At 35.6% G+C, this 11,393-nt stretch overlaps 1 protein-coding gene across 4 annotated transcripts; it reads right to left on the minus strand.

Annotated features, from left to right (window-relative positions):
• Positions 1-356: 356 nt before the first annotated feature.
• On the minus strand, positions 357-8,500 carry LOC108630418 (extensin). 4 transcript variants are annotated; one of them, XM_026818057.1, is made up of 16 exons: positions 8,028-8,169; positions 7,761-7,892; positions 7,530-7,662; positions 7,321-7,434; positions 7,129-7,250; positions 6,857-7,053; positions 6,629-6,777; positions 6,480-6,545; positions 6,249-6,406; positions 5,165-6,112; positions 4,863-5,090; positions 4,726-4,778; positions 3,660-3,763; positions 2,372-2,416; positions 2,077-2,289; positions 357-1,756 (listed from the first exon to the last, which is right to left on the minus strand). In XM_026818057.1, the coding sequence occupies exons 2-16, from the start codon at positions 7,800-7,802 to the stop codon at positions 1,488-1,490; spliced, it is 2,841 nt and encodes a 946-aa protein (XP_026673858.1). In that variant the 5' UTR covers positions 7,803-7,892; positions 8,028-8,169; the 3' UTR covers positions 357-1,487. The 4 variants fall into 4 exon arrangements, with proteins under 4 accessions (XP_026673858.1, XP_026673857.1, XP_017889208.1 ...); XM_026818056.1 differs by lacking the exon at positions 8,028-8,169 and adding an exon at positions 8,284-8,500 and having other exon boundaries at positions 1,488-1,756; XM_018033719.2 differs by lacking the exon at positions 8,028-8,169 and adding an exon at positions 8,176-8,276 and having other exon boundaries at positions 1,488-1,756.
• Between the last annotated feature and the right edge of the window lie 2,893 nt (positions 8,501-11,393).

An 11,393-nucleotide genomic window follows, 5' to 3' on the forward strand; every position in this document is an offset into this window, starting at 1 on the left:
ATCTATTGAAATCAATTTCCTCTGTTTCTAATTTATTCATCTCTAATTTATTGTAGAAATGAATAATTCTGCTTAATAAATTAATGGAAATGAAATTCGGCATTTTTATTTCGATATCCTTGACCAAAGTATCGATCACGCATTACGCATCTTGACCGAATGACCAATTTTGGAAGTGGGTATTTAAGATAAGAGATAAGAAGAGAGGAAATAGTTTCGTGAGTTTTGTAATATGAGTAATGAATACAATATTTTTATGATCATACTAATTTATTCAAAAAATTAATTTTCATCAGAAAATATGTGCCCATAACTAAATAATAAAAATAACGATTTAACTCAAGGTAGAAGGTTCCTTAGATGATGACACTTTTATCTCACAACGTTAAAATGTCACGTCACATCGATTATCCCTCGGCTGACTAAACAGAGAGATGATACTGACCCTGTTCACTTAATTAGTAAATCAAGGATATTGTACTATAACAGTGATTAATTTAATTTACATGTCTCGAAATAATCCATCAAGTGGATTTCGACAAATTTTCGCATGGAAGAACTTCCATAATATTAATATTAACTACACGATTTATTCACGTACATATGTACAAACTTGCACTCACCATATATATTTATATTGTCTACAAATATCATAAAGTACGTCTCGAATACGCCGATAAGAAGAGAAAACAAGTCTCTTATGATTAAATGGAGACAACGTTAATTATTTAGTTGTACTATGATATACGAAAGTTGTACTACTATGTCCTCGTACGTATGTGCGCGTGGCTTCTAAAAGCATGTCTTATTGTTAGAACTAGAAGTGTGCGAATACCCGAAAATTTAGATCAGGCTCGGCTCAGAAGTTACTTTCAGATTCGAGCGGAATCCTGAAAACTCGTCGAGCACATAAATTTATTCGGATGCCCGAATTTTCAGGTATCCGCACACTCCTACAATTCGAATAATTATAACTGTTTCTTTCTTTGTATACAACAGCATCACAATCACACTTGATTTTACATACGTAGATTCTCTTTAGAAATTATTATTCACATGATTCTGGTATGATATAATATACATACATATATATAACATCGATCGAATTTTTATCTCTCGGTACACACATGTCGCTTGCTCGTGTAACGGCGGTACATACAAATTTGTGAGCACCGTGCGTTAGTTAAGTCTTAAAGCGACCATTCGTTATAAACAATTTTTAATGAATATTCACAACTTTTACAAAAAAGTATCTTTTTTGTAACGAATGTTTTGTATATTATAATTAACTATAACACAAGGAACAATTCGACGAAGATAACGTCGATACAATGCCATCCATTCACGTTCATTGTAACCCTCGGTGAATCGATAATGTTCGCAACAAGTGCATTCAAACGGTGCGGAATCGGACGGACTGCATCAGCCATCTTTTAAGGTACTACAGCTTCTGAAACTCCGTTTATTATCGCATTGCCGTGCGATGTTTAATTCATCCACGGTGGACAGGAAGTCGGTGGCTGATATGTTTGAGAAATTGGCACCTGATAATGCTGAACCATTTGATGATGATGCTGCGGTCGCTGTTGATGATGCGGCGGCGGCGGCGGCGGTGGATTACAAATGGATTGCATCAATGGATGTGAATTATAAGGGGGAGGTTTTGTTGTATACGGTGGCATTTGGTTATACTCGATATTCAATGGGTGCTCCAATATCGCACTTTGTACGGGCGAACGATTACCTTCAACGTGCCCTAAATAATCACGGAAACATTCATTCGTTACATTACATTGCCCATTACATGAGATTAAAAGTAAAGAAAATGAAATTAAAAGCTTGAACAGTATTACAAAGAAATAAAAATGGAAAACGAATAATCATTTCCACATCTAATCGATTAACAATAACGCTTCGGAAACCTCATCAACCATATAATCTTAAAATTATTTTGAAATATTTATTACAAATCACAATCATAGTAGAATCGAGTCGCAATTATTTGCATTCTATTTATAACTATAATGTACAATCTCTAAATATCTATTTTCACCTGTCGTCATTTACTGTGTATACCTCTGGGTCTAATTTGAGGTGGTGGCATATTAGTCGGAGGTAGTGAGGGATACATTCCAGGATACTCTCCTTCTCTCATCATCGGTGGTGGCCTACCCCATGGAACTCTAACATGATGAGCTTGCCATGGTGCCTGCGGTGGAAGCGGAGGAGGTAGAGGAGGACCTCCGGGATGCACGTTCACCGAATCTCTCATCGGATTCTGGTCATTTCCTATTACATAAATATTAAGGCGTGTAAAGCGAAAAAATATTTATTCGCACGCCGAGAAAAAACGAAAATAAATGAACTGTACCTGAATTTATGCCTCCAGATTTCTGGTCCAAGCTGCGTTTTTCACCTAAATAATGGAAATTCATGTAGTGACATACAATATGATATACGAAATGTTATAGAACAATCATACTTAAAGTACATTGTAAAATTAAATATGGCATATAACGTAATGAAATATTGTATAATAACTAACATTTTGTTGAATTAAAGATAAATTTATGATTGCATTATTCATTCGTTTTAAGTATCTTTTTCTACCAATTCTTATTCGGTACAAGGAAACAATATTTCACGACATTAACCACTTTTATCTAAGAAAAATGTTGATTATAATGCTAAAATTTAAAATACATAGTTAGTACGTCCGTGGCATCGCTAGTGACCTTAAGGGTAGTGCAAACTCTTCTCTGCGCTGTCTCAATATTCTGCGATCTGTAAAATAAATCTGTATCATCAAAGATTTATTTTTCATTTGTACTATCCGAGGTCGATTTATTATGATCATTCCTGGATTCACTGCAAAATAAACTGTAAAATTAATTCGATGCAGTAACTCGATAAGACCCAACTGTGTACCTTACATGTGTAAAATAATAAGAGTTACATTCAATAATTTGTAAAAGAAGAATCATCAATTTCATTACAACTATACGCTGGTACCCCAGAGGTCTGATCCAAAGTAACATACCCTTGGTACTTCAACTTGTTAAACTTAACATACTCGCATGAAAGCATAGAATACATTTCAACAGAATACGAACGATAATAATTATAGTTAATCCTATAATTACTCAAATGAACCACCGAAATGTAAAATCGCTTCGTTGTACAATCTGAAAACACATGTGGTTTAATAAAAAAAATATGGGAAGAAGCATTCAAATTAGGATGCTTAACTATTTTAATTATGTAATACAGTATTGCGTAAGTTCCGTCACTTCTAAATAATAACAAATAAAGACAAATCGGAAACAATCTAAACTGTAGTATCATGAAGAAGTAGGCATTCCTGACGTCGATCTTCCAAATGTTCGGATGAGTACATGAGAAAGTAAATCGCTAAGTTGTATAGATTAACAGAATAAGAAGAAATTTGTACTGTTTAGCAAAAGAATACATTTACAGTAAGTAATATATTACAAGCTAAGAGTATTAAGAAACAATGCTAAATACCCATCTGAAACGCAAATATACACGCTCTTTGCGAAAACTTTTAATATATCACTTTTTAACATGAAACTAACATCTGTGTTAATTTCCAAAAGGTATCTAGCACTCTTTCACCTTGAATACTCTTAGTTACAGACCTGGATGTTGAGGAGGCATTAGCAGCTTGTTTCGATCTCGATGAGGCAGGCCCGCAGCCGCTGGCGATGGACCGTGTAAGACTTGCTGCTGTCGATCACCTTCTCTGCTTAAACAATTCAGTTTCACATTATTAATTCACTATTGACGTTTACAGATAAACGTTTCAAAACTTAAGCAAATATCACCTGATGCACAGCCACGGAAATTCTGAAATTGTAAAATCACCTGATGCTTCAAGAAAGTAGTTAATGATGAAAAAGCTTTATCACAGTTGTTTTACAACTAAGTAGCACAGAATATTAAGCCAAAATTATGTCCAATCGTTCTATGTGCAATCTGCAAATTGTATTATTTTTTAATTATTTTAATTGTCTTTATATAAATCTTTTTCAACATTAATATTCTGTAAAAAAAAATAATTACATTCACAATCACCTATTTTAAGCATTTTGATTACTCAGATACATCTTTTCACTAATTTCATAATTCTTTTCATAAGTAAGACAGGTGCCTCAAGATAATTTGATTGTGAATATAAAAAGCTTCTCTTATCGAATTATAACTTGTAAGACTAGATATTCCTTACTATAATCATATCGAATATTTGTTTATTCTTTATAGTGGAAAAATCATGAGCAAAAAATAACTAATAAACTTCCTGCTTAGTTATCGAGTTTCATACATCTTGATCAAAGCAGGTTTCTGAAAAAAATTCAATTTTATTGCAACACACGTGTAAAGCTACAACACGAAATAAACTGACTATCTGTAAACTTACAATTTTCATATCTAATTGTAAGCAATAATTTATTAAGCAGCTTTCACGAAACTGAGGATTTAATTACAGTTGGTACTAAACATTAAACGTCTATACTTATAAATACTCCAACAAAGCATGTTCGTCTCGTGTTTTGAATACGTTTAATATCCATTAAACCTGCTTTATTCGCTTAATATAAGTTCGTTTTCTTGCACGTTGCAAGAGAAAAAATTTACCTCATGCAAATAAGTAAAACTGTACTACTATCAGGGCTAGTGAATAATAATTTCAATTATTTCACTCACCCTGTTCCGTGACGTTGAGCAGGTAACGGACCACACTGATAAGGTGATGATTCCTGTTATAGACGACATTAAATACAGTTAAATTTTCGTTACCTTGCAAAATGTTTTGTTAAGCAACGAAAGCATGAGAAACTAACCGGATTCGTTTCAACGTCTGAAAATCTTCTTTTGACACCATGAGACTTTTGTTCTGGTGATTCAGGTTTTTGTTCAAACTGCTGAGGTGGAGGTTGAACTGCATAATGTACCTGAGGTGGCATATGACCATTCTGATACTGCATATGATGAGCATGATATTGTATCTGTGCTTGAACTTGCGGTGGAGGTACATTGTGTAAAGGTATATTCGCTGGTGGCATCTGAACCTGAAAAATTCAAGCTTTGCATTCGTATGAAAATATTAATTATTTAATAAATAAAAATATGTTAATAACAATACCTGCAATTGACCTTGCGATTGCAACATTTGTTGCGGTTGTTGAGCTTGATACAACCATGGCGCGTTTTGCGGAGGAGGTGCTTGCGTCGGCGGTGGAATGCTGGTGAGAACGTTCATAGAATTTGGCATTTGAGGATTGGGTGGTGGTACAATTTGTGGAGGCGGAACTGGTTGCGGTTGCGGTCCTTGATCTACTGGTCCTTCTTGCTGATGATGTTGAACCTCGCCTCCAGGAGGAAGAGGATGTTGTTGAGGATGCTGCGGCGATTGAGCGTTAGGGACTAAAAACGTCTGCGCAGACGGGGGAGGTACTTGTAGCTGAAACTGAGGAGCATGACCTTCAAACTGTGGTGGTAACATGTGCTGAGCCACGGCTTGAGACTGTTCATGATTCTGCTGTAATTGTGGCGGAACTATATGTTCTCCTGGTTGTAACACAAACTGTGTTTGTGATTGTGATGCAGGTGCCTGCACTTGCTGGTATTGTATTTGATAAGTTTGCGGTACCGGAGGAGGCGGTTGATTCGGAGGAAAGTTCGGCGGTGGAAAATGAAGGTGCAGTAACGGCGGCGGCGGTTGTTGAGTTATATTAATAGGAGTAGCCGGTGGTGGTTGTTGTAAGTTCACGTTAACAGCTTCAATTATTCCTTGCGGCGGCGTAGAAGGTCTTTGTACATTTGGTTGCGTATAGACATAAGAAACCGCACCACTGACCGGTGCGCTGCTACTGGTGATGAAGTTTTGTTGAGCTGAACTCTGCGGTGGCGGCTGGCTCATAACATACATCTGGGTCACAGGTTGTGGTGATGATTGTGAACCGGGTTGAATCCCTTGAATTTGTAACGGTTGTCCAGGGTGAATTTGATATTGCACTTGACTCACTGTCGACGGTGGACCAATTAATTGTACTTGTCCAACCGGTGGAGGTGGCATGAATGTTTGTATCTCCTTTAAACGAAACGTTAAACACGATGTTTGGCTACTGATAGCAAAAGTTTTGAGGGATAATTTTAGACGCCAAAATAAGACAAAAATCACGAATAAAAAGAGTTGCGTCTGAACCTCAGTTTATTATAGTTATTACCTGCGCTTGAGGCGATGGTACTAATGGCCCAGAATGAGGTGGAATATGCACTCCAGGTGGTGGAACTGTTATGCCAGACCCAGGTGCTCCAGCCACTGTAGCAGTGAGAATGGTTGCTGGTAATGTTACTACGCTACTTTGAGGATGCTGTATAATATCTGTTGAGAATGGTTTACAATCGTTACACACTGAATTTATAATAACCATGAGCTATTAATGTACGTGCTCTACCTTGATGTTGTATAGTAACAACATTAGGCTGTCCCAAAGTGCCAATGTTCATGGTTTGAAATTGTGCTACAAAAGATGAAAGTCGCAATAAATTAAAATATATAATAGTATGTAAACGGAAACGTTCATAAAATATAAGTAATTCATACTTTGTTGTATTTGCGATTGTTCTATAACTTGCTGTGATTGTACTGGTGGTGGTTGTTGCTGTATGTATGACTGTAGCTCAGATTGCATTGTTTGAATTAAATTAATTGCTAACTGTTTTGCATTCTGTAGTGCTTCTGATTTTGGATGCCTATACAAACGAAAATCACAGTGTATTTCATAAGTATAAACTTAAAATAATCGGAAACCCAAAGTATGGATGATCTTACTCTATATACAAATGAAGTGGTTCTGGAGATTCAGTGCCTAAAACAGGATCAATGAATTGTGATCCCCTACCCCTTAACGTTACGTTTGCACCCGTTTCACCCTTGATGTACAACAAATTAGCTCCGCCTGCACCTATGATCCTACCCCTTAAATCGAACCCTTCTGGCGCATTTTCTATACCAACACAGATCTTTTCCTACAAATATTATATATATTTCAGTAACGAAAAATATATATATAACTGATATACGTTATAGAAAATATCATGTACCACAGATGTTACTGGAGAATGTAAACTCATCAGAGGCGGTGGTGCATTAGTGAATCTGCTTGGCCTGTTTAAAGAACTTTGGTGTTCTGTTTTAATGATCTCATTAATTTTCTGTATAGCCACTGCAAAAAGAAATTGAATGAGTATTTATGTACCATTAATAATACACAGAAATCAAAATGCAAAACATACGGTCTACATTATGTTTTGTATGACCCTGTATGTAAAGATATAAAGGTCGTTCATTGGAACACCTTAGTTTTTCTTGTTCTGTCATAAAACGTCCACGCGTTGAAACAGTTGCACCTACAAGTAATTCAAGATGTAGTAAACATGAGTAATATACTATAGAAAAAAGATAGTGAATGAAACTGATAACATTATAAATTAGATAAATATACCTGAGTAGGAATTAATTTCATCCTGCGTATAACCCTTTGTAAGCAGTGTGCGGGCACTAGGTGGTATTTCATTAATTTCAAACTCTGATGTATAAGTCTCTCCATTTTTAAAAGTTGCGTTGGAAGTCGTTAACTGATAGTTTATTACAAAGAAAAGGATTGATGTAATTAACAATTGATGTAAGTGGTTAATGTATTACCCTATATTTTTTAGTTATATCATGAATATACCTTATTATTTGAGTCTGAACCTCTCAATTTTCCTTTAGCCATAGGGATGAAGTATGAACAGCCTTATTAAATATTTCCTTTTTCATAACGTCAACACGTACGTATGATTAACATCGTCCGAACCTTGTATCACTGTATTAAAAAATAATAGTAAATCAATAATCTTATTTCTATCATAGTATTTTACTCGATAATCGTAAGTAAATCGGATGAATTCTTTAAATTTTAAGGTTATGACTGATAGCAGTAAATCTACAATTAAGCTACCATTGACTTCGTGTTGTCATGTCGTATCTAATCAATGAGTAAAATCTAATTGTGGGTTAAGATTTCATAACAGACGCATGTTCGACATCGATGACAGCAAATTAACTTTAAAATGATTTGGCAAAAACTGACACTACAAATCACTTACACTTTATACACTACTACGTACTGCACTAGTGCATACTACACTATCTTTTTTCCAATACTAATCATAATCATACGTACTACGTAACTACGTACGTACATACATACATACCATGTACCGACTATGAAACACACACAGGATACAGGCGCACGTCCGAAGTCTCTCAGAAATCTCCTCGTCATTGCTGGACGACTCGATAAATAATGTCGCCTATACATATGATTATGGCTGATGGCTAAAGGCTATGCCAAAGAAGTAGAGTTTTCAAACCCATAATTTTATAATTCCCGTAACAAGAAAAATAGAATATTCGAAAGAGTTCGGCTGTAGCATCATGATGTAGTATATACATAGATAACTAAGGATCTATAGTAGTTATCACAGACGAGATATACGTATGGTATATTCATACATTAATCGAGTAAAAGTCGCTCATTGCTCACATGAGCGGTAATTTAAACAAATTTTATATATTGCATTTTACTTTAGACATTTTGTACCTTGCATTTTATGTATATCTTGTACTTTTTTATCATATGTAATAAATTGTAGAGTTAAGGGCGACAGAAGTTTAAATTTCCGCGCCAATGACTCCAATCGTCTCGCACCTCGCTAAGATCGTTAAGTGACTTACACTCATCCGCATTATTTATTATAATATTAGTCCTAATTTGTCTTCCGTGCGGTACGTGCGTTGGTTATGTACGTTGTTATATCTCATAAAACGTCAAGATCAAGTGATTTTCTGCGAAGTAACCGATAGTAAGCGAAGGTAAGTGATAGAAACTAAGTAGTCGTTAAAATTCGTAATGAGAAGTCGCAAGCGAGCGAGTAATTAGATTACACATCTTCGTGACGATAACCCTTATTAATCTTAATATTAGTGTAAATTTTTTATTAGAAATCAGCTTATATTATTAACGCCCGTTAACATGTATGTATATAGGAGTTATTGAAAGAAGCCAGGTCGCTTGAATTTTTCGGGTTACCGGAGACATTCGGTCAAGCTTTCAATCCTTACGCATGTAAAAGGATTCTTGAGCCTCCCGTTACTTTGAAAAATCATGCTGATATTTAGTAACATAAGGATTACAAAATAGATGAAAAATCGTAGTTACAATGCTTTTGCTTTTAATTAATTTTATATTAAAAGCAGATTGTTCTGAATGAAATCAAGATGAGAGCACACCAGATTTAACTTTCGTCTTTTCAAAGAGGTACTTGGCTAGCAAAACACCTTATTATAAAAACGAATAGTGGATTTCCGTAAACCCATATTTTGCATGTTTTTACTACGATTGACGGTAAAAACCGAGATGGAAATGTGAAAAATTTTCTGAAAAATATCAGAAGAGTTACATGACTACTTTTCCTCCTTAAAATCTCCAGTATCTACAAAAAGAGATGCATTGAACATGTCAATTTTTTGCATCATGCAGTTTTAAACGTTTGTATTTTTGACTCGGCGCGACGCGGCAACCTGAGATGCATTCGATCTTCGATGTCAGCAGTTTCGTTCTCCTCTTGTATTATCATTTATTTAAGACCATCAGGCTGGCTTTTTGTTTCAATCGATTCGTATAAAGACGCGAGCTCAGCGTCTTATTCCTTTTTCTCTCTTCTTTCGTATTTTCATTTCGATGGTTGCATATCTTCTTTCCTGGCTGTTTCTAGGTCAGCGGTGTCGCTCAAAGCTAGCCCGTTTCGTTCGAATTACGCGCAAAGGAATCGTCTCATCCACTTGGAACTCATTGCAAATTAATCTGCTTATGTAGCTTAGTCAAACGCATCAACATGCAAGGAATGAAAAAATAATATAAAAGAATTAATCTTAATGGAAATCATTTTAAATCAATGCTCGAAGAAATAAAACACTGAAGAAATCGACTAATTGACTAGTCCTTTGTTCTTCAGTGTTAAACGTTTCTGATGTGAAAATGGCACGTCAGTATTAAGGAATCGTTTACTTGTACTGCTCAGTTAACGTCGTTTTCATTAAAGGACTATGCACTTTCTGCATCTCTTTAATTAAAACTATGAATGCGAGTAAGATGACCGAGTTGTTTTAGAATAGTTGGAATAGCGGACGATCCGGCGCGGCGAAGTGATGGAACCTCGCAAAAAGTTCAATAACCCTAAACAAGTCATGGCGGTTCGCGGTTTTACGCGCAGCTCGCGTGCAAGCGGCGGTGTCCAACGACGAGGGAAAATCCTAGCCAGACGACTGTAAATCTCGGATTACTTAGTATCAAATGAGCCAATCATCATGATTATAGCCTTCAACATGCGAGACTCAGAATTTGCGGTTCCTATGTGCCACATAGATTAACTTATTGTATACTAGCATCCCTCGTCGTTGTTGTAAGAAAAGAAGGAATTTGATCGGAAAAATTTCAAAAAAAGACTGAAATAACATTTACCACGGGACTATAACTTTCGTACTTATTGTCAGTCACCGGGAGTGTATTCAGCGCTCATACGTTCAAGAGAAACGGAGCTATATTTTTGTTATTCATAAATTTCGATGGAAATACTTCAGCTGTTTTTAAGATTTTTGCTAAAACGAGCAAACGCTCTTTATATGTAAAATAGTAAGATTCGTTTTATTTGATAGCAAGATAAATTGAGATTTCTAATTGTCTTTCAAGAATATAGATATAAATAACGATATTCTATACTTTAATATTATTAGATTATTCACTCCAAACAACTGTTTCAGAGCAAATACGAAAGATGATAAAGAATAAAATAATCTAATGTATTACCGAAATTAACAGTTATACGATAACGATTTTTATTGGTATTATGCAGTATTCTTGCTACTTTGCCGAAGCCGTCCAAATGATTAGTGGATCCAGTAATAAACTGCACACGTGGTGGGGGGGAAACTACAGCATGAAAATAATGCCATTTTTCAATGGCGCACGGTTGACCACGCTCGTTACTATTCGCGGGCTAATTCAGTCGCATCGCGGTATCCGCATTGGGACCGATAAGCCAAATAACGATCTGTTAGCTGAAAGGTACATATTTTTAACGAGGTCCGACCCGTAGCTTGCGGATACTTAGATTACTGGCCGATTACAATGGGATCAGGGGAATAATAAATTTGGATCAAGATAACTGAACGGTTAAATGAAATTTTATTGTGCGCTGCTACCGTGAAAATTTCTGGATAATGCAGATAATCCTAAATTTACTCCTTAATAATGTTTTATTTA

Source organism: Ceratina calcarata, unplaced genomic scaffold, assembly GCF_001652005.2.
Source record: "Ceratina calcarata isolate Rehan_Ccalc_2016 unplaced genomic scaffold, ASM165200v1 scaffold747, whole genome shotgun sequence".
Lineage (NCBI taxonomy): Eukaryota > Metazoa > Arthropoda > Insecta > Hymenoptera > Apidae > Ceratina > Ceratina calcarata.

Coding starts and splice junctions, on each gene's coding strand:
- LOC108630418 (XM_026818057.1), bottom strand. CDS start 7,802: ATGGCTAAAGGAAAATTGAGAGGTTCAGACTCAAATAATAAG. Junction 7,054..7,128: donor ATTCTCCAGTAACATCTGTG/GTACATGATATT, acceptor TAATATTTGTAG/GAAAAGATCTGTGTTGGTAT. Junction 6,113..6,248: donor TACCATCGCCTCAAGCGCAG/GTAATAACTATA, acceptor TTTCGTTTAAAG/GAGATACAAACATTCATGCC.